The sequence below is a fragment of the Anguilla rostrata genome, chromosome 3 (assembly GCF_018555375.3).
Source record: "Anguilla rostrata isolate EN2019 chromosome 3, ASM1855537v3, whole genome shotgun sequence".
NCBI classification, from domain to species: Eukaryota; Metazoa; Chordata; class Actinopteri; order Anguilliformes; family Anguillidae; genus Anguilla; species Anguilla rostrata.
The window spans coordinates 29212034-29235036 of record NC_057935.1 but is presented as its reverse complement, the minus strand read 5'-3'; the positions used below and the strand labels follow the sequence as shown (position 1 = coordinate 29235036).

The window sequence follows — 23003 nt, the reverse complement described above, 5'->3', positions numbered from 1 at the left end:
TAGGACTATTATGGTTGCGGACCCGTGCGATCTGTATTAGAATTACACTGAATTAGCCATTTGGTGGTGCTATATAGAAAGAGGGGACCAATGTTAACATAGCATGACATAAAAAAAATGACGAGAACAGGCCATTTAGCCCATCAATGCTCGCCATTTTCCTAACTGAATTAGTGCTCTGATTTCCTACAGACTAGATAGTATCTAACACTGTATCAAACCTAGTCTTGAAAATCCCCAGAGTTTCTGCCTCTACTACGTGACCTAGCAGACTATTCCACACATTGACTACTCTCTACGTGAAAAATTCTTCCTAATGTCTGTATGGAATCTACCTTTTGTTAATGTCCATTTTTGTCCCCTTGTTCTACTAACAGAACTCAACCTGAAGAATCTCTTGTAGTTCACTTTGTTGATCCCCTTTATGAATGTAAAAGCCTCAATCAAATCACCCCTGAGTCTCCTTTTAGTAAGCTTGAAGAGGTTAAGTATCCTAAGTCTTTCCTCATAGCTTTTATCTTTCATACCATGAATCAATTTTATTGCTCTTCTTTAAACTTTTTCCAGAGCCTCTATATCTTTCTTGTAGTACGGTCCCCAGAACTGCACACAATACTCCAAGTGTGGTCGAACAAATGTATTGTATAAGATAAGTATAACTTCCTTGGATTTATACTCCTCTAAATCCTACTGTCTTCATATCAAGTCTCTCGTGTGGTACCTTATCAAATGCCTTTTGGAAATCTAAGTAGATAATATCATACGCCTTGCTAAAATCAAAACACTTGGTAGCTTCTTCAAAGAATATCAGAAGGTTTGTCAGACATGACCTTCTCTTACGAAAACCATGCTTGCCATCTCTTAGGATGTTGTTATTTTCAAGAAACACTTCTAACTTGTCTCTAATGATAGTATCCAGTATTTTGCTTGTGATGCAAGTTAAACTGATAGGCCTGTAATTTCCTGGACCAGTACGGTCCCCTTTTTTATATATTGGTATTATATTACCACAGTATTTCTCCAGTTTCGAAGGACTGTATAAAAATACCTGCCAGTGGTTTAAAAATGATCTCAGGTAACTGTTTGAGTACTCTTGGGTATATGCCATCAGGACCTCCTGCCTCGTTTGTCTTTAGTTTAAGTAATTCATGCAGTACTTCTTTATCCTCTATTTCAATATCTGATAAGACTTTCTGAGTACTGAATATGCCTTCCAGTCTATTAGTAACCTCTTCTCTAGTAAAACTCTCAACAAAATAACTATTTAAGTCATCAACAATATCTTTATTCTTAGAAAGCTATGCTCCTTCTTCATTTCTGATGCACCTGATATCCTCTTTGACTTTCCTTTTCCTACTACAGTATTGAAAGAAACGTTTAGGATTACTTTTTGCATCTACGGCAATTTGCCTTTCAAAGACCCTCTTGGCTTCCTGTAGTTCTTTTTTAACCTTATCACGCATATTCGAATATTCAGCCCATTACTCTCAGTGCTGTCATTTTTACATATCTCATACAGCTTTTTTTTCTCTCTCGTATGGATTTGTTCATCCACTGGGGGGAGCGCTTCTTCAACGTACTTTTCCTTACCTTTGGAATAAATTTACTTTGCCCCTCAAGAGTAACTCTTTTGAACCTACCCCACTTTTCATTCACAGTCTTGCAGTTAAGAAGTTTCACCCAGTCAATATTACTTAAATTTTATTGCATCTTGGTGAATTTGGCTCGTCCAAAAATTCTGGCCTTAGAGGAGGTCTTGTATTTGATGTATTATGGCAAATTAACAACTGCAGAATGATCGCTAGTCCCAAGTGGCTCACTTACCTCTATGCTACAAATTCGGTCCAGGTCATTACATGGCACCAGATCCAGAATTGATTTCTCCCTTGTGGGCTGATTGACATACTGTGCCAAAAAAGGTCATTTATAACATCTAAAATTTCTTCCTAACTTTTTCCATGTCCTGTCATCATTTCCCAAATAATTGCAGGGTAATTTAAGTCACCCATAATAATAGGCTCACAATCCTGACAAGCTTGTTTTATTTTTCCAAAGAGCATTGAGTTCACACTACTGTCTGAAGATGGCGGCCTGTAACACACTCCTACCGTAAGGCCCTTTTCATGTTCCCCTATGAGCTTTATCTAAATATCCTCACTAGGCACAAGCTGGTCAATTTCTGGAATTTTCTGCACATTAAAATTTTCTTTTACATAGAACTACACCCCCACCTCTCTTACTGGATTTATCCTTCCTAATGAGTTTGTACCCTTCTATATTATATTCATCCCCATCCTCATCTCCAAGCCATGTCTCAATAATCCCAACTATGTCATAACCCCCCTATTTATAGCAGCCTCAAGTTCCAAAATGTATTTTATACTTCCAATCTTTTACATTAACTTTTGCGCTATGAACACTTTTTCCAGCTTTAGGATTTCAACCTTTTTTCAACCTGAGCATTTTCAAAATCAGTTCCCATTTCATGGGCCCTAATGCTATCACTTAGATTTTCCAATTTGTCTATTTCATAATATATGCTCACTGACCAATTACGTGACTCTAAGTGCAAATTAGGAATATGCAGGGTCTGTAAAAGAACGTGTCCTGTATATGTCAAATAGCAAGGGTTTGGGGTAAAACAGACAGGTATCCTAGAACAATAATTTTCCCTAATAATCACTTCACCTGTCCTGCACCAGTAAATGTGTGATAATTTGCACCAGCTGGAGATTGGAAGTTGAAAAACCCAAATTGTAAATGTAAAAAATATAAGCGACATTACAAAACACATTTTGTTGACAATGCTATAAGTTTCTATAAGCCATGTACACCAGTGTTGATAATGGTCTCAGGGGAATGTGAGAGCAGTTACACAGCGCACAGCACATCCAGGCCTGCAGACTTGAGGAAAGTAACAACACCCCTTAGTGTGTGATGAGAGTCAACATTGACATTACATTACATTTATTTAGCAGACACTTTTATCCAAAGCGACGTACAACAGTGCATATCATGGTCATTGGACAACTACAAAACACAGGTTCAATAAGGTACAATGCTCATTTCGTACAGCTAAGGACACAGTTCAGTTCACGCAGTGAACACTATTCTGACCTAACTTATGCCAGGCCAAACTACGGAGACATTGCAGCTCTCGCTCCGCCCTCACCACCATCCTGTTAAATGGAAAACATCAACACTCCTGCTAAGTTTTACATTCTCACCAAGTATGCCTTGGCTGTGTTGTGTCTCATTAGTCAAACTCAAGGCAACGTTAACATTAGTGTCGGCTGCTTGATTCACCCACTCACTGGCAGTTGCTAGTTTGTTTTTAACTCAATTATGGTTGTATTCAATTATAGCTTTGGCGAACGTGTTATGTGTTCCTAGACCTACAGTTCAGGCCAAAAGTTCCTATATTAAGTCAATTAGGGTATCTACTTTATTTCCATAAGTGGTAATTTCAAAATAATAGCTGATAGATTTATTTCAGCTTTTATTTACTACATCATATTTTCAGTGGGTCAAACGTTTACATACACTTTATTAGTATTTGGTGGCATTGCCTTTTAATCGCTTAACTTGAATCAAACACTTGAGGTAGCCTTCCACAAGCTTCTCACAATACTTTGCCAGAATGTTTGCAAATTCCTCCGGATAGAACTGGTGTAACTCAGTCAGGTTTGTGGGCCTCCTTGCTCTGAAACGCCTTTTCAGTTCAGTCCACAAATCTTCTATGGGATTCAGGTCAGGGCTTTGTGATGGCCACTCCAGTACTTTCACTTTGTTGTCTTTAAGCCATTTTGTTACAACTTTGGAGGTATGTTTAGTATCCTTGTCCTGCTGGAAAACCCAGTTGCAACCAAGTTTTAATATTCTAGCTGATGTCTTGAGGTGTTGCTTCAGTATTTCTAGATAATCCTCCTTCCTCGTTATGCCCCCTATTTTCTGAAGTGCATCAGTTCCTTTTCCAGCAAAACACCCCCACAACATGATGCTGTCACCCCCATGCTTCACTGTTGGAATGGTGTTCTTTGGATTAAAAGCCTCACCCTTTTCCCTCCATACATAGCGTGATCATTATGGTCAACAGTTCAATCCATCTGACCAGAGAACACTCTTCCAAAAGGCTAGGTCTTCATCTTGGTGATCACCTGCAAACTTCATTCTGGCTTTATCATGCTGGTCTTGGAGTAGAGGCTTCTTCCTTGCGCGACAGCCTTTCAGGCCATGGCGATGTAGGATTCTCTTAATGGTGGATGTAGATACTTTGGTACCTGATGCCTCCAACTATTTCACCAGTTCCTTTGTTGTTGTCTTTGGATTCAACAAACAAAGTCCAGATGCACCAAAAACAGACAGAAACTGATCTAAAAACAAACCGCGTCCTCACATTAAAAAATGTTTAGAGCAAAACTACCTGTTGCAATGGAGGCATTTTAATGAAGGAACCTCATCAGTGTGACCATGTGGTATGTCACAGAAAGAGTGTTTCTTAGGAATCCTGTCTCTCTCTGTTTTCACAAAGGAGTACTGGTTCTGTCCTTTCCTGTTTTTAGATTTCATGACTGAAGTGTTATGTATGTACAAGAGTGGAATTATTATGTTGTGTATGTGAAGAGTTGACAGCAGGACTGTTATGTCTGCCTGTGTCAGGTGTTCACACGGGAGTGCATGAGCCACTACCTGAGGGTGTTTAACTTCCTGTGGCGGGCAAAGCGCATGGAGTACACGCTGACGGACATCTGGAAAGGCCAGATGTGCAACGCTAAGCTGCTGAAGAACATGCCCGGTGAGTCCACATTTCATCCCACCCCAACTAGAGGAACAAGTCCTCTGCACAGTGTTCCTAAGGCCAGACTCTTCCCCTGTGTGAAGTCACTTTCTGTTAATGGCACTTTCTGTTAACTGGTTCTCTCATTGCAGAGCTGTCTGGAGTTCTGCATCAATGTCACATCCTGGCTTCTGAGATGGTCCATTTCATACACCAGATGCAATATTACATCACCTTTGAGGTAGGCCGGGCATTTTTGTGGTAACCCCAGCAGGTGTGTGTGTGTGTACGCGCTAGAGCTGTCAACATTGGCATGAATTGAAGTTTGAATTGAACCGTCTAAAATAGGTAAAAGTTTAATGTACAGTGAGCACCATAATTCATTGGACAGTGACACATTTTTTGTTATTTTGGTTCTGTACTCTAGCACTTTGAGTTTGAAAGGATACAATGACAATGAGGTTGAAGTGCTGACTGTCAGCTTTAATTTGAGGGTATTTTCATCCATATCGGATGAACCATTTAGAAATGACCGCACCTTTTGTACATGGTCCCCCCACTTTAAGGTACTACAAGTATTTGTTGAATTGGCTTCACAGATGTGTTTCGTTAGGCAGGTGTATCCATTTGTGTCGTTAGTGAATGCAGAAAAGAGCTGTTGATGTCTAGTCTTGATTCTAGACTTTGCAATTGCCTTTGGAGATTGTTGTTGGGGTGTGACAACATGAGGAAGACAGCAGTGTCGATGCAAATTAAGCTGGCCGTCATAAGGCTCAGAAATGAAAATCAATCAGTCAGGAACATTGCAAAAACCCTGGGCATTACCAAGTCAACAGTTTGGTTCATCATTAACAAGAAAAAAACAACTGGTGAACTCAATTAAGACCCGGTAGACCGAGGAAGACCACTGTAGTGGATGACCGGAGAATACTCTCCATGGTGAAGAAAATCCCCCTGACAACAGCCCAACAGATCAAAAACACTCTGCTGGATGCTGGTGTAGATGTGTCAAAGTCTACCATACGTAGAAGACTACACCAGCAGGACTACAGAGGGTACACTACAAGATGTAGTGTACCCTATCAAGATGATAAGCCTGACGAACAGAAAGGCGAGATTACAGTTTACTATAAAGCACCTAAAAGAGCCCCAAGAACAAAGTCTTGTGGACAGATGAGACAAATATTAACATGCAACAGAGTGATGGAAAGAGGAAAGTGTGGAGAAAAAAAGGAAATGCCCATGATCCAAAGCATACCACCTCATACGTGAAACATGGTGGAGGGGGTGTTATGGTTTGGGCCCGTATGGCTGCCAGTGGAACGGGCCCACTTGTCTTCATCGATGATGTGACTGCAGACAGAAGTAGAACAATGAATTCTGAAGTCTACAGAAATATTTTATCTGCTCAGATAAAACCAAATGCCTCCAAACTCATTGGACGACACTTCATCATGCAACAAGACAATGACCCGAAACATACTGCTAGAGCAACGAAGAGGTTTTTGATGGCCAAAAAGTGGAAAATCCTTAACTGGCCGAGTCAATCACCGGATCTGAATCCAATTGAACATGCATTTTACATGCTGAAAGGGAGACTGAAGGCAAAAAGTCCCCGAAAGTAGGATGGCTGCAGTACAGGCCTGGCAAAGCATCACCAGGGAAGATACCCAGCGTCTGGTGAAGTCTATGCGTCGCAGACTTCAAGCAGTCATTGCATGCAAAGGATATGCGACCAAATATTAAAAATGATGACTTTATTCTACATTATGTTAAACTGTCCAATATTTTTTGATGCCCGAAAATGGGGGGGACTATGTACAAAAGGTTCTATAATTTCTAAACAGTTCATCCGATATATATGAAAATACCCTCAAATTAAAGCTGACAGTCTGCACTTCAACTCATTGTCATTGTATCCCTTCAAACTCAAAGTGCTAGAGTACAGAGCCAAAATAACAAAGATGGTGTCATTGTCCAATGAATTATGGTGCTCACTGTATTTGAATATCATTTACAAAAGTGTGTATATTGTTAGGCGCAATATGTATAATAATTTGCAGTGACGTTTCCTCTAATCTGTTATGGGGCTAAGCGTTATCGTCCACAAGTGTAGTATAACACTAGAAAGGCCACATTTTTTGTTACCATAAACTGCCAGGCATTTTCTCATCCAGCATTACAGCATCACTTTCAGAACCCACAGCGACCCAATTTCATAAAGATTATGAAACATGATGTTGTAAAACTACTTTCTTGAAATAAAGGACATGACTATCAATTTGAACATTTTTATTTTTAATTATATCAGTTTTGTTATATAGGTAAGGGAAAATGCGCCAAGGCATATTAGAGGTTTTAATCAGCAGTAGCCTATATTTTCAATTTCATTCAATTAATAACTAATAGCTGTTGGCAGCTTATGGGGGAACCAATAGACGTTATCAGTGCTATAAACCAGAACATTTATTTGTTGGGTAGGAATGTTGGACCACCTGTGCAGAAAAACGGTTGTGCCTGGGCTGGGGAACAATTGTCTTGGTCAGGCCATAAGTAAAAATGGAGGGAAAAAGGGAAAAGAGGAAAAATGAAACAGTGTACCCAGAGTCTCCAAATCTATCCAAAATTTCTAAATTATGCATTGCTGTAAATCACTACATAATCATGCATTTCACTACAAATCAACTGTTTTGACTCAAGAAACTCACCTTTGCATCATTTTCAAGTGGGAATTACAAGCTTTCTGTCAGTACAGGGGCCTAAAATATCTAGGGGTCCTGAAGCATATCCAAGGCTCTCCAAAAAAGAATAAAATGCTTTTTGTCCATTATAAAGCATATGCACGTGCCCCTTATGAAAGTTTAGGATGAAACATTGATATCAGATTTAAAAGATAATGCAAAAAACTTTTGGATGATGAAATCTTACCTGTGTTCAGTGGATAAAGACAGAAAGTAAATCAATGCTGTAGTTCCCCTGTTCTGACTTAGTCCAGACAACAGTATATCGGCTAGGTCTATCAGCAGACATATGCCTTAGCCATGCTCAGAATTTTTCAGGAATAATAAAATTTTCCCAGGTCCAGTGTCATTTACTGCTACCACAGACTGAATGCTTAATGCAGCTATAATGAGACAAAACTTTCGGTTATACTTTGCTATAAATTGCTATTCCAAAAGTAAAATTAGATCTACATCGTTAGAAAGCTTATTTTGTCACCTATTGGATCAATTAACTGTCGTACTACAACCGGTGACAACACCGTAAACAACATGTGTGGTATTGCGCACAGCTATTTTGGAAGGTACCCAGGCGTCACAAATTAGCATATATTTCACAAACGGATTGTCGAAGATAATATATGACCACTCAGTCTCGAAAGGGACGTCTCTACGGGTAAAACCAATGGTAAGGTTGTATATTTATTCCATATTTAGTCGTAGGTATTGACAGTAGAATGACATGGTATAATTTTTGAAAAATTCCTCTTTATTTCAGTGTTCAGTGAGTGGCGTTTTTCACAGCTGCACTGGCATACCTTTGACTATTATCGGCTTTATCTTGTTGCTATGACGGAATACAATTTTTTAGTGGTAAAAGAATGCTTTAATGATTGCCCAGATAGACATTATTGTCCAGTATGTCATGCGTGGGGGGTGTAGTTACAGATGAGACTGCAAGGAGGGGGAGCTTGGTAAACCGATGACCAGTGTGATAATGGTGGCGCTGCGAACCTCCGTCTTTGGCATAGTTTTCCTGAATCGTCTACTAACAAAGCTAGAACACAGAGTTTGTGTTTTAAACTCATAATTTGGTTGCAGGATCACAGAATGTCTGAATTGAGAAATCTAGGCACGCCGGCGTGTCGACCACTTGGGGCTTTGTGCGAAGTGGTTACATGTGTTGTCATAGTAAAAAAAAGTAAAGAGATTCAGTGTTGGCAGTGGGAAGGATATGTGTGAGGTCACTGCTGAGGGGACGGAAGGAGCTGCAGCAGGCGATCTGATTTGATTTATATTCAACTCATGTCAACTTATCAGGGAATCACTGTCAGTCCAAGGAACTTAATTTTATCTATTTTTACAACTACAGTTTCTATGACTATGTGATTTCTATGTCATTGCTCCACAGATAATAATAATAGCTAATAATAGCTAATAGCATTGATAGCTAATGACCTAATTACATCATGTGGCTAAATTACCCATCTTTCAGGTACGTTTACGTTAGCTGGCTAGACATTAATATAATGTTACCTACCTAGTTCAGCTGAATTACTATCAGAGACAGCAGAAGAAAAATATATCTTCTCTGCTACTATCAAACGACTGTTGGGTCCTCTTGACCATTTAACGATTTAATTTAATTTTTTACCTTGAGAATCATGCGATATTCCACTGCATTCTTGAATGCTGTCACTGTCATTGGATTCTACCGCGATGCGTTTAAAAGCTCCGTTGCTGCAGAGAAGGGGAGATTTGATTGGTAAAACATGGATGGGGCAAAGCACGCGATTGGAAAGAAATAGAAGCGAAACACCATGTTAAATGCCATGTTTAGTGCTTTAAACTCTCAATAATGTCCTGGCTGTATTTGACTCAGGCTAAGAGTTTCACAGGCACTATGAAGTAGGGTTATGGGCAATACTACTGTGCCATATTGTGGTCAGTTGCACTGAAATTCCATAATTTCTGTAAATTAACAAATTGAAATGCTAACTCCCAAAATGTGAATATACAACAAAAGGGTAATTTACAGTCAAACAAAAAAATAACAAAGAAAAAAACGATATTCAAAATTTACCAATAGCATTTTCCACTGTAGGGCCGAACGGTTACCAGGGCCAGTCTGTGCGGTTCCGCGCTACTCAGGACTCGTGGGAAAAGTTACCGTTTCTGTTTCCATCTGTCGGGCTGCTAAAACCAGGACTAGGTAGTATCTAAGAAAAACTAGTGATGACAGCAAGTGACGCAGTGGATCAGCGACGGCGTCCCGTTGTGTATGTAATAAATTTGCGCCAGTTGTTTTCGTCACTCCCCATTCTGTTTTGTTTTTGTTATGTTCTGTTCACAATAGATGGCAGCGTTGAATCATGGTTATAGTTACTGGCTTCATTTAGGGATGCCAACCATCCCATAAAATACGGAATCGTCCCTTCCCTTATTTTGACAGTATAATAGGCATTCCGTATTTAACTCATGGCATCTTTGTGAACAATTCCGTTTGTAGTAACCGCTGTCTTGAATACAATTCAGTAGTTAGCTAGCTAGCTGGGATAACAAGCATGCTGTGAGACCATTCTGACCTAAAACCCAGAATTTTAATATTGGCTTAGTGACAAGTGACGGCGAACCTATCATAAAGCTGGCATCACTGGATTATTTTCCAATAACGGGACAGCCCGTCGTGGTTTATTCCTTACGTATCCTCCACTGACCATGACACAGTTTCGGACATTTTTATTTATATTAGCTTCTCTACCGACCTAGCTTACGGAAGAGGACTTGAAGAGACCGGATGCGGAGTCACAAAACTGACGTAATGTTAAACCAATCAGTGAATACCTACGTCATTAAGCCCGCCCACCCGGTTCTGCTGCACTAAGCACGGTTGTCTAACCGTGCTGATAATATCGTGCTGGGCACAGTTTGTAAGCGTTCTGCGCCAAACTGTTTCCAGGTGGAAACATCATTGGAACCGTTCCTCTCCGTGCTCAGAACTGGTCAGGCCCTACAGTGGTAAAGGGGCTAATGCTTCATTTCTAGAGCTATCTTCTCTAGTTTCCAACATGAACCACCTCTTCCTGAGGACTGAGGATCCCTTTTTTTAAACAGAAACCCCACCCTCTTGGTTCCTTACCATGACCGGGATGGCTCATTATTGAACAATGAATTCCCAAATCGCTATAAGTGCCTACACAAAGTCACTGGGCAATTATATAACCACTGCTGATTTAAAAAGTAGGCTGAAGTATGTTACAATCAGCAGTTAAAATAATGTATAGCTTCTCCACTAAAGGTGTGGTGGTTTGTTCCAATGCCCACCATTTTCCAATACGTGGCAGAAAAAGCGATATAAATTCACCCGGAGCTGTGCGCTCGGTTTGGTCCCACTCGCCACCCATAACACGGAAGTTCCCGTAATGCCGAAGTTCTAATAAAAACAACACCCATTCGTAAAACTAAAATCCTTTATACCATACTGTAGACACAATCTTAGAGAAAAAGTATATGTAAAAATATTGTTGTTCAAATGAATTTTCCCAGGGACCTAGCCACCAGAAAACATGGCACCTGGTACACTGGCAGCAGGTCATAGCTAGCTGTGGAATACTATTTGAGTTTCTGGGGATTGGGATTTCAGAGGGTTGTGCATGTCTCCTTTTCACCGTAATTACAAAAAAACACCCATTCGTAAAACTCAAATTCTTTATACCACAGTGTAGATAAGGTATTGACGGGGAAATACATATAAAAACATAATTGTTCAATGGAGGTTTAGCTGTCTAGACAGATTATATGGCGTCTTCCCTGGCATAACATGGACGAATCGGAATTGAACAATCGGGATAATGTCAAGACAGGGATTGGCTACTAATAACATTTTATTTCAGCAAAACAAAATCCCTTCTGGGGTTTTTTTGAATAATTCAGCGAGCGCCGTTTTTTTTTTTTTTTTTGGTGCCATATCGCTTCTGAAATGGTCCTCACGATGCTGGCAGCTGTAACATTTTTTGGACACCTAAATATACGAATGTATCAATAACTAATTACCAATTAACCTTTTTCACAGTGAGTTTTTAGTTTTTTTGGTGAACTGAGTAATTATGCCTTCAATGTGGTTAGATTTTTATTAATGGCCCCACTCATTTTGGTGAAGCGTTAAGTGCAGGCACAAACGCTCGTAAACAGTCAAGTTTGCATAGTAATTCCTAATTTCTTAAGTAAAAACGTAACATCACTGAACTATCAGTGCACTTTTGAAACAATTTAATTGCTCTATCTACTGCGATTTCGTATATTTCCTTGTTAAATGATCTGTTCAAGTGAGCCCAGTTGCCAATTTTTATGTTTGTGCGTGGAACTCTCATTGTGATTACATTGCAGGCAGAACATTCAACCTCCCTATTAATAGCATATTTAGTAAACACATATAGATTCTTCTTACACACCTATATATATATGTGTGTGCGTGTGATTTATATTCTGTCATGTACTTTAACATAATGATCTTGTTGGTATTTGAGATATATGATTACATTCTGATAGAGGTCATGCCACTTTTTCTGTCATGGGGCTGGTCAAACCCCAGATCTGGCAAATGTCCTCAGGCACCCCACCCATTCCCCTTCAGTCATGGCCTTGTGCGACTTGCTTCAAGACATTGCTTTGGATAACAGGATTGTAACATTAGGCTCAGATCAATAATTTCAAACACTATATACACAGCCATATCATCCTATAATCAGTCTGAGTATATAGAAATGAGTTTGAGTGATAAAGTACGTCTACAACAATCATAAACAGAATAAACGTAAGGTTATATCTCCCTGTATAAGATTTATTTATTTAATTGATTTTAAAAAGATTCCATAAAGAGGACCTGAACTAAATGTTAGAAGTACATGAGACATTCGCGCACGCACATATAATCGCACATATAATCTTTCCATTTCTTTTTATAATTGTTTGCTGGTGTCAAGTGATGTGAACCAGGTGGTCCTGGGGGTGGACCACCCATGTAATTTCTTTATAGAGCAGAAGTGTCTGGTTCCGGAAGTAGAAATACCATTCATATTTGCCATACAGAATTTGATTCGTCAGACATTATACATTTAACTTTATAACTTTAGCTACGAGAGCGTACAGGTATGTAGCCTATTTCTGGTCTGGTCTGCGGCTTATCAACACTGACTAGTGCTAGCTTGCTCCACACAGTTCTGTGATCCATATGCAGTTCAGCAACCATGGAAGTTCAACCATGGTCATGTTCCTTGTAGGCTGTTCATCAGTTGTATGCGTTCCACAAATCAAAGTAATCTGGTGAGTCGTATGCTGACCAACCAGATTCTAGTGTTGAATAAAACAACTTGGCTATAACATTATTACTGACTCCTGTCAAGAAAAATCACGCATGGATTCTTATTCTTATATGCATTTTGGATATAACTTTTTTGAAAATGTGACTGTGAACCCCTTAGTTTGACAGAAAAAGGCAGGAGTTTCTCCATTATAGTCTGTGGGGAAATCGAGAGCTGCGGTGCACTGGACGCCATATTGGTTCCTGCAACTTCTGCCTCGCCAGTTCCTATAGACGCTCTATGGGATGGATGGATGGTTGAAACCGATTTAAAGTGAGGGGAGAGGGATACGAATACAAAAAAGTAAGTTGCTAACAAGTTGCTATGTTGAAACTAAGGTGGAGGTAGCTCAGTCGTCAGGCCGCTGTTTGTGAGAGCGTAGAACACAACCGGGTCATATTTGGCTCATTCAAAGGGTATGCTTTTATATAACACAGTGCCTACGTATATTAGTTTGCATGCGTGTTTTAAGCTCTCGTTAAACAAGTGCTGGTACGGGTTGGACGTGGCTTCTAAGTTAGGCTTTTGATTTCTGGGTCAGTCATTTAATAATTCTGGCAATTTGCAAGCAATTTGGCACCCATTTCTCACATATTGTGTGTTTATCCCTAGACATCGACAGGTTTGTATTTTGTTACAACAGTAAAGCGTGCTGAGTGTGAGTGAGTTTGTAGCTAGCTAGCTAAATTACTTTTTGTGTATGGTGTTCTCCATAATACTGGTGGTGGTTGTTTTTTAAATTAATATTAGCCTCAGATTTGTCCAATGAGTCTCTTGCTTTTAATGGAGGAGTTTAAACCAGATTAATTCTTAGCTTTGTAACCAGTAGGACGCACCTGCTTCTACTAATCAACCACTAGAGTCTTTGCTGAGAACCTCAATTAGTAGAATCAGGTGTGTTACTGCTTGGTTGAGACAAAAATCTGCACCCGCACCAGCCCTTTCTGGATAAGATTGAGGACCCCTGCTGGTAGGACATTAGGACCCTGCTTACCAAAGTAGCAATTTCAGTACATCGCTCCGTCTCCTTAAATCATGACTCCTCCTTCATTCATTTTGTGTGCATTCGCATTTGGACAGGAAGTAACGCCCAGTTAGAGACCGCGGTATGTTTGAAACCTTTCTTTGGATTTTAAGATTGTTTTAACATTGGTAACATGTAGCTTCTCCTTGCAACTCAACTAGCACAATATTGTGTAATTGCCATCGTTGGGTGGCTTAGTGATCATCTGCTTCCTGAAGTTGCCTATACTGCAGGGAGCCATTTTTTTATCTGGGTACAGTGAACGTATAAATAATTGCTTTGTACTGTTACCTCAAATGTTTGCGTGAACTAGCACTTTAAACTAATTTTGCGTTCTTTTAACCGCTTAGCGGCCAAGCCAAATCTCGCCAATCCTTGTCCATTTAGGGGGTACCTATTTAAAGCTTTATAACTCCAGATGTGAACACCACAGAGACTTGAAAAATGGCTTAAATAAAACAAGACATTTGTACAATTTACAATACTAACACAGATTAGTTTATATTCATAATTTTGGAAGAAATAAAGTGCCACAAATGCAATTGTCTAGACAAAAAATCAAAAATGAATTTGCACTTTTTTAGTTTGCAATGAAATACTGAGAGATTGCACATATACAGCAGGTTAAACTATACATGTGCTGGATCAAAAACTTCATAAAATCTAAGGGTGGATATGTAGAACTATTTATGAAGCAAAAACTAAGCAGTGTTCCCAGCGTCTCCAAATCTATCCAAAATGTCTAAATTATGCATTTCTGTAAATCACAACATATTCACGTATTTCACTACAAATCAACTGTTTTGACTCAAGAAACTCACTGTTGCATAATTTTCAAATGGGAATTACAAGCTTTCAGTCAGTACAGTGGTCTAAAATAGCTTGGTGTCCAGAAACATATCCAAAATCACTCCAAAATTGAATAAAATGCTTTTTGTTCATTATAAAGCATATAAATGAGCCCCTTATGAGGGTTTAAGATGAAACATTGCTATCAGATTTAAAAAATAATGCAAAAATATTGTCACACAATGCGGTACAGTACCTAAATGTGTAATAATTAACTTGTGTGTATTTCTATACTCTGTACTCTGGTATGTTTTCTTGTATGGGGATGAGACAACGTGAAAACAATTTTCACCCGTCCACCACGTTTTGGCAATGTTCCAGCTCTGACGTCATCACTGTTGCATGCTTCACAAAAACTATTACACTTCCGTCTAACGCTTACATTACAGTGTGAAATATTTACATTATATAACACCACTAACCTATTTAAAGATACTCAATTTCAAAAATAACGTATATAACCGAAATATTGTGAGCGGTAATACTTACATAGCAATGATGAAATCTCCTCTATGTTCAGTAGGTGGAGACAGAGACAGTATCAATGATATTGTTCTATTCGCTTCTGTTTTGCTCCAGAAAACGATGTCAGCTAGGTCTATCAGCAAACATATGGCTTAGCTATGTTCAGAAGTCCTCAATAATAATAGTATTTTCCAAGAAATTACGAAATATCCTTGAACACGTTTCGTTAGGTGCATCGTATTCGTCTGCTAACAGAGTGAATGCGTAAGTGAATGCGATGCTAAGAATATTTTCTGTTACGCTGACCTATAAAACGCTATTCCAAAAGCAAAATTAGACATGTTATACATCGTTAGAAAGCTTATACTCTCGCCTACTGAATAAATGAATTGTCAATCAAGTCAGACTGTACTAAAAAGGGCGACGACGCCGTAAACAACAGGTGTGGTGTTACGCACAGCTATTTTGGAAGATACCCAGGCGTCACAGATGCGCGTATATTTCCCAAACGGATTGTCCAAGACAATATATGACCACGCAGTCTCAAAAGGGACATCTCTACACGTAAAACCAACAGTAACGTTTTATATTTATTCAATATTTAGTCCCAGATATTGACTGTAGAATGACATGGTATCATTTTTAAAAACTTTTTCTCGTTTATTTCGTTATTCAGTGAGCAGCGTTTTCACTGCTGTATAGGCATATCTTAGGGCTGTTGTCGGGTTTATCTTGTTGCTATGACGGAATACGATTTGTTAGTGGTGAAAGAATATTTTTATGAATGCCAAGATAGACAATATTGTCCATTATGTCAAGGGTGGGGGGTGTTTTTTAGATGAGACTGCAGGGAGGGGGTGCGTGTTAAATGAACGACCGGAGCGACAATGGTGGGGCTGCGAAACTCCGTTTTCGGCATAGTTGTCATGTATCGTCTACTAATGAAACTGAAACAACGCGTTTCTGTTTTCATCTCACACGTTGGTTGCAGTAGCACCGAATGTTTGACTTTAGTAATCTAGGCACGCGGGCGTGCCCACCACTAGGGGCTGTGCGCTAAGAGGTTAAAATGTTCAGCACACAAGTGATATTACGTGCTAGAACCCCTCACTTAACATAACCTACATATCAAATATCTTTTATTTCATTTAATAATTATGTTTAAAATTAGAATGATCAATTAAATCGCCAAATTCATTGATAGCTCAGTCTACAGAAAACTGGTGGAATCTACCAACATGTCAAAACAAGCTCAATATCAGGTTTTAAGATTAAATAATTGAATTTAATACAAAGCAGTCAATTAGATTAATGCATTGAAATCATACATTCTTTATTGAATGCAGGCTCACTACTTCTAAATTACAGGCATTACACAAAATATTTTTTTTTAATTAATTTAGAAATACCAGAAAAGAGAGAGAGAGATGGATAAGCTATAGGCTAACTTTCCAGAGTATCACCCGCTTTCAGTTTAAGCACCACAGAATGAAAGGAAACCGGCTAAAAACACACAATCGAGGAACCACCACCTAAATAAAAAGAGAAAAACTCTTCTTATCCAAGGCTCCAAAACCAACGCAACACAACTTTTTCCTGTGACCATCTTAAATACGTCATTTTTTTCGCAAACCAAAAAAATACTCAAAATATGCCCCATAGTTGCAACATTAGTCAACAAGATTTGGCGCAAACTACGCCCCGTAGTTGCATTGGTCAACACGAGAGCGCTGATTGATTAAATTTGGCTCGTCTACCAGCGCCAAGTATGGTATTTTCAATTTACTGCACTATGTATAGTTTAACGCGTGCTGGCTGGCTGCAATTCATTAGATCTCTACCGTGATTTGCTATTTGAAAATGTTTGAGCAAGATGCCAACTACATTCTTGTTTGTGCTTAGATTTTGGTCTTCAATTTACTACACTATGTATAGTTTAACTTGTGCTAGCTAGCTAGAATTCCTTGGATCTCTGCCGTGGTTTGACTTGACTGTCAACTCTACGTATGGTTTTCATTTGTAATTTTTTTCTCCCCCCCCCTCCCCCATACACCTCATTGTTACACCAATTGTTAAAGTGAAATGAATATTAGAACCAGTTATCATGCCTATATCTGACCAGGTATTAATCGTAAATGTTTTTTTTAATCGATTCTAATCGTTTGTTGCAAATACGGGGCGTGGTTTGCGCTAAAGTGATTTTGGTGGAAAAATGATGCATTTTAAATGCCTTACCCAGCATGGCTTGAGGATGTTTTCCCTGATTGGGTGATGGCGAGTTTTGGTGAAGGAGAGATGGGAAGGGGGTTCAGACTAATTTATGACAAGGACTGGCCTACCTAAAGATTGCATTCAAACTTGAAGAGGGAAAGGGAATGTAGCCATGTAGCCATGCAGGGTCTCTGATCCCCGAAATGGTGTCCTGTCTCTTCTGGTTTGTCTTTTCTGAGACAAACTCTGCCAGAGGTGAGACCCATAGATCATCTACCTAGATTAGGGTATCAGGGGATTTTGAATTTCCCCACTCACATTTGCTTTGATGCTCGTGAAGGGAAGGGAAGGCCACATTCTTAGAAACAATATAACATGATATCACATTTACTGTTTCCCTCTCTAAGACCATAATCTAAGCACTACAAATCTGATTGCATTCAAACTTAAAGGGGAAATGTTAGGAATATAGCCATACAGGGTCTCCGACCCGTGTTTTTTGGTATCACATTTGCTTTGATGATTGTGGCAGGGAGGGCAGGCCACATTCTTAGAAACAATATAATATTGAATCAAATTCACTGTTTCCCCCTTCCAAGGCCATATCTGATAGTTTTTTTACAAATTCACTGTTCTTGGAAATTTGGGACCGGTTCCAATTTGGAACCAGCTATTGATACCCAATCATATATATAACATTTAAGAATTTAAAATACAAGTGAAAGAATAATGGAAAGGCTATTCAGGCAAGTACTTTTTCAAACATTTTGATAAATAAAATAATAAAAAACCTGTTTAAAAATGTAAACAGCACTTACGTGCATTTATGCAAAATAGTAACAAAAGTCCAATGACCGTTATCATCCAAAACCACAAAATCACAGAAAACACAAAAAGGATATCATGGAAATGGAGGGGGGGAAGAAATGTGGAAAGTCAAGACCTGCAACTTCCGTGACCCTGCCTTACACCCAGCCTTCCTTGATCAGTGTATTCTAATCACGGATCATGGAATTGGCATCTATGTTATATTACATAATTTTTTTTTATTATCACGCAATATTATTGGGCGGGGGGGGGGTGTTATTTGGCCTGTTTTTTTAATATTGGGTGGCTCTAACCACCTACTGCCCCGCACCATTGCAGTGATTTTAATAAATAAGCCAGTTTCAGCAAGACCAGGTAAAAACCTAGTATATGGCTGGACCTAACAGTGTTTCCTTTAGGATTTTTTTCAGCAGCGGGGGGAAAGGATTTTGTTGTACCTGGGTGGTGCGCGCCTGCCGCTGGCGTCGCAGTGAATATCATTAGGTCATTTAAAAATATGAAATAAAGTGACACTTGACTGCAAAACAAACTGTATAACATATTTATTGACATCTATTTATTCATACATAATGGCTCTTTGACCCACTACTCTCTTTGACGGCACTGTATATTAGTCTAAGTTACATTACATTACATTACATTACATTCATTTGGCAGACGCTTTTATCCAAAGCGACGCACAAAAAAAGTGACAAAGTTTGCAGCCTGGTTGAGAGCCATGGGTGGAACCTTGTCTTGTCTACCCATTTAGGGTCCCAGCCTGATAGTATGTGCTTAGTCTTCATTTTCTCTCCTCTCTCCTGTCCTCCTCCACTCTCCTCTCCACTCATCTCTTTCTGCCCTCTCTCCTGCTTCACTCTGCACTCCTGCTCCACTCTGCTCTTCTGCTCCACGTGCCTCCACTACTCCTGCCTGTGTACTTGTCTAATAAGGTTACATTTGAGAATGAGAAACGTTAGATAATTCTCTCACATCACAAATATTTGATCACGCAACCAGTAAGAACATTAAAATATTGTAGTAGCCACCACTATCGTAACATATTTTATAAGTAGAAGGCATTTTTTCCCCTTCAAAACTTTGGGCGGGGGCATATAGCTAATAATAATAATAATAATAGCATATAACGTTGCTGAGCCTACACCTGACCAATTGACGGAACCCCAGATCATAATACTGCCTCCAAAGGCTTGTACAGTGGGCACTATGCATGACGGGTGCATCGCTTCATGCGCTTCCCTTCTTACCCTGACATGCCCATCGCTCTGGAATAGGGTAAATCTGGACTCATCAGACCACATGACCTTTTTCCATTGCTCCACAGTCCAATCTTTATGCTCCCTAGCAAATTGAAGTCATTTTTTCCGATTATCCTCACTAACAAGTGGTTTTCTTGTGGCCACACAGTTGTTTAGTCCCAATCCTGTAAGTCCTCGTCGCATTGTGCATGTGGAAATGCTCTTACTTTCACTATTAAACATAGCCGTGAGTTCTACTGTCGATTTTTTTACGATGTGACTTCACCAAGAGTTTTAGTGATCTCTGATCACGACCATTCAAGATTTTTTTCCGACCACATTTCTTCCACGAAATTGACGGTTCACCACTATCCTTCCAGGTTTTAATAATGCGTCGGACAGTTCTTAACCCAATTCCAGTGATTTCAGCAATCTCCTTAGTTGCTTGATGCAGGCCAATAATTTGCCCCTTCTGATACAGAGTAACATCTTTTCCACGACCACGGGATACGTCTTTTGACATGGTTGTTTAATAAATGAGAAGCTACACACTGCATCAGTTAGGGTTAAAAGAATTGTTGCCAGCTGAAACATATTAATCACTGCAATAATGATCCAATCATAGGCTTTTAAGTATTTGCTTATTTAAGTCCGAACAGCAACTTTTTTTTTGGCCAGGCAGGGTATATGTCCATGGACGTAGGTCTTGAGGGGGGGGGGGCACAGGGCACAGTGGGGACACATCTCTTACAACTTTTTGCAAAACATCAAATGGTCATGTTGTATTGGGTGGGACAGTTGGTCTCCCTCCCCCAACGTTGAAATGATGTACCTCCTTGTGTGCTTGCGCGTGTGTGTATGGACTATATGCATGCTTGTGTTTATACATACTGTGTGTATGTATGTCTATTTGTGTGTCTAATATCTGTGTGTGTGTGTGTGCGTGTAGGTCCTGGAGTGCTCCTGGGATGAGCTATGGAATAAGGTGCAGCATGCACAGGATCTGGATCACATCATCGCCGCCCACGAGGTCTTCCTCAATACCATCATCACCCGTTGCCTGCTGGACACTAACAACAGGGTAAAACACAAGAGTCTCACACACGCACGGACACACAAGCACGCACAAACACAAACATTCATCCCTTAACCTGCTTATTCCTGGTCAGGATATTGAGGGGGCTGGAGTCTCTCTGTGCATTGGGGCGCGAGGCAGGAATGCACCCTGAACAGGGGGCTTTTATCACAGAAGCACATTGTAGTTTAGCCAAGTCCAAGTTAGCCGGCTCAGAAAATCCTAACCATGGCAATCACAGATACAGTAATTGGTGTCATGACGCTGGTTGTGCACTCTCTCTGTCTAATCAGGATTTCTGGCTCAAGCTATCTGCACGTTCACATGAAAGGGGTGGTGTTTGTTACTACGAGCCAATATCACAGAATCATGGAGACAGTAAGAGCTACGTATTGCCTTATGTAGGTGACATTTTTTGAATAACATGTTCCTAATTAATTCATGTCATGTGTTAAGGGATGGGAGTTGGGATTAACAATTGAGAAAGTTTTTGTATTTTTGAGTAAGTTTCTTACAAGAAATCCTGACTAAAGGCACCACAAAGATTGGCGGTAGTGTTTTACGCCCAGATGGTGTATTTTTATTATCACTCTCGATAAGGTAAGGTTGCTGTAAATTATGAACCTTCAAAACTCATTCTATGAAAAAATACAATGTCAACTCCTGCAGGGGTAGCCCTAGGTGTTCCCAGACCAGTTGGGATATGTAATCCGTCCAGCGAATCCATATCTTGGATCTGCCTCAGGGACTCCTCCCAGTTGGACCTGCTCGGTACAGATCTAGATTTAAATATTCTGACTGTGTCCGACTCCCTTATAAATTTTGGAAGTGTGTTCCACAGTATTTGAGCTCTGTAGGAGAAAGCTCTACCTCTACTTTTAGGTTTTTAGATATTCTTGGGACTACCAAGTAGCCTGCACCTTGAGAACGGAGTGACCTTGTGGGCTTATAAGGTAGGAGCAGGTTAGTTATGTACACATTTTCTCCCCCCTCACCAGAAGGAGACCAGACTCGAGGTGAAAGAACACTCGACCTGTGAGTTTGGCCTCTGGTCATCCTTAGGAGACTGGTATTATTAGGATATTATTGATACTGCTACTCTTATCAGTACTGCTTATCAGTCTGGTTCTTTATTAATACTCTTGTTGGTTCTTTTAGATTATTTTGGAAGAAAAAAGACAGTAAAGAATAAATTATAATTATAATAAAGAATAGCCTATACCTATACAGCACCGAGAGTTTGGCACTTTTCAGCATTCCCTACATATTCTTTACAGCAGAAGGCTGAAAGGACTTCAAATAAACAGAATGCAGAACCAAGCTAATTAGCTATCATGTCAGCCTCCCACTCCCAGTAGCTGCAAGCACGAAGGGACTTTGAATTTGGCAGGGGCTGGTGGTAGAGGGTGGAGGGGTGGGCTGGGTCATGGTGGCTGCAGCCTTTTAACCTGACAATCTACAATAAGTTGCCAAATCTTTAAGATATATTTATAGCAGAACAATTAGCTTTCATTGATTAGCCAATTTAAATAATTTATTATCAGTTTAGCAAACTCTGTGTTTACGGTACTATGTATAGCATACCTGCAGTGGACGAGGATGGAACTGTGAGAGAGGACTGCGAGCAAAGCAGTCAAAAACTGCGCTTTTCACCAAATTTATATTATAATTGGTCTGCAGATGCTTGTAGAAATTGCTTGTATTGGTTCCCTTAGAAATCACCTTGCAACCAAGTCAGGCACCATATTGGAAGTCCGAAGTTTCTCATAGGGGGAGAATGCCACAGCCTAATTTTAGGCCAGAAGAACTGCAATAGCTTTAAAAAAATGAAAATAAAACATAGAAAATGGTATTGATCCATACATCATATCTAAACCTTGAATTTACTCTATTTTGTTGGGGCCAGTTTTGACTTGTTTTGAAGTTAAGATATGCCAGAAATACAATTTAGTTTGTTTAATTGGAACCAGGCTTCATGATCATGGCCAGTCCAAAGAAATCCACTGAGCCTGTTGATTTGAACTGAAGCCTTGAGTAATTTCCAAGGAGTACTATGGATGGTGACAAATTAGTTTCCTTTTTTTTTTTTAGTTCTAGTTTTTGTTTTTTTGCTAAACTGGACTAGCTTAGGTATATGAAGCTTAGGTAGTTAACCCCTTTGTGCAGATGCCACGTCTGCCCAATCCTTTCCCATTTCAGGGGCACCTTATTTAAAGCTTTATAACTCTAGTTGGGAGTTAAATGAAGCAGGACATTTGTACCATTTACAATAGTAACTTAGATGAGTATATATTTGTGGCAAACACGCCTGCCACAGGCCACCGAAGTGGCTTTCCTAGGGGCCCTCCAGCACAGAGACACAGGGAGATGATGTTCCAACAGTCCAGATTTATTTGCAAGGGTTTGGCAAGATGTTACCGCCAAGGAGCAGATGTTAAAACACTGTCATGACAGAG

At 39.7% G+C, this 23003-nt stretch overlaps 2 protein-coding genes across 5 annotated transcripts in view; one reads left to right on the top strand and one right to left on the bottom strand.

The window, feature by feature from the left end:
• LOC135251993 (uncharacterized) overlaps window positions 1–9308 on the bottom strand; it is a 57522-nt gene extending 48214 nt beyond the window's left edge. Inside the window, exon 1 of the mRNA XM_064329906.1 lies at window positions 9152–9308. The gene's annotated coding sequence lies outside the window, so the exon portion shown is untranslated. The remainder of the gene's footprint in view (window positions 1–9151) is intronic.
• Window positions 1–23003, top strand: part of tubgcp3 (tubulin gamma complex component 3) — a 172319-nt gene that overhangs the window by 130023 nt on the left and 19293 nt on the right. For 3 of the 4 annotated variants that reach the window (XR_010329237.1, XM_064329869.1, XM_064329868.1), the window contains exons 17-19: window positions 4660–4795; window positions 4930–5018; window positions 20422–20553. Coding sequence is in view for 3 of the 4 variants with exons in the window: in XM_064329869.1 (XP_064185939.1) it covers window positions 4660–4795; window positions 4930–5018; window positions 20422–20553 (357 nt within the window). In the remaining variant the exon portion in view is untranslated. The remainder of the gene's footprint in view (window positions 1–4659; window positions 4796–4929; window positions 5019–20421; window positions 20554–23003) is intronic. The other variant, XM_064329870.1, reaches the window with a different exon arrangement.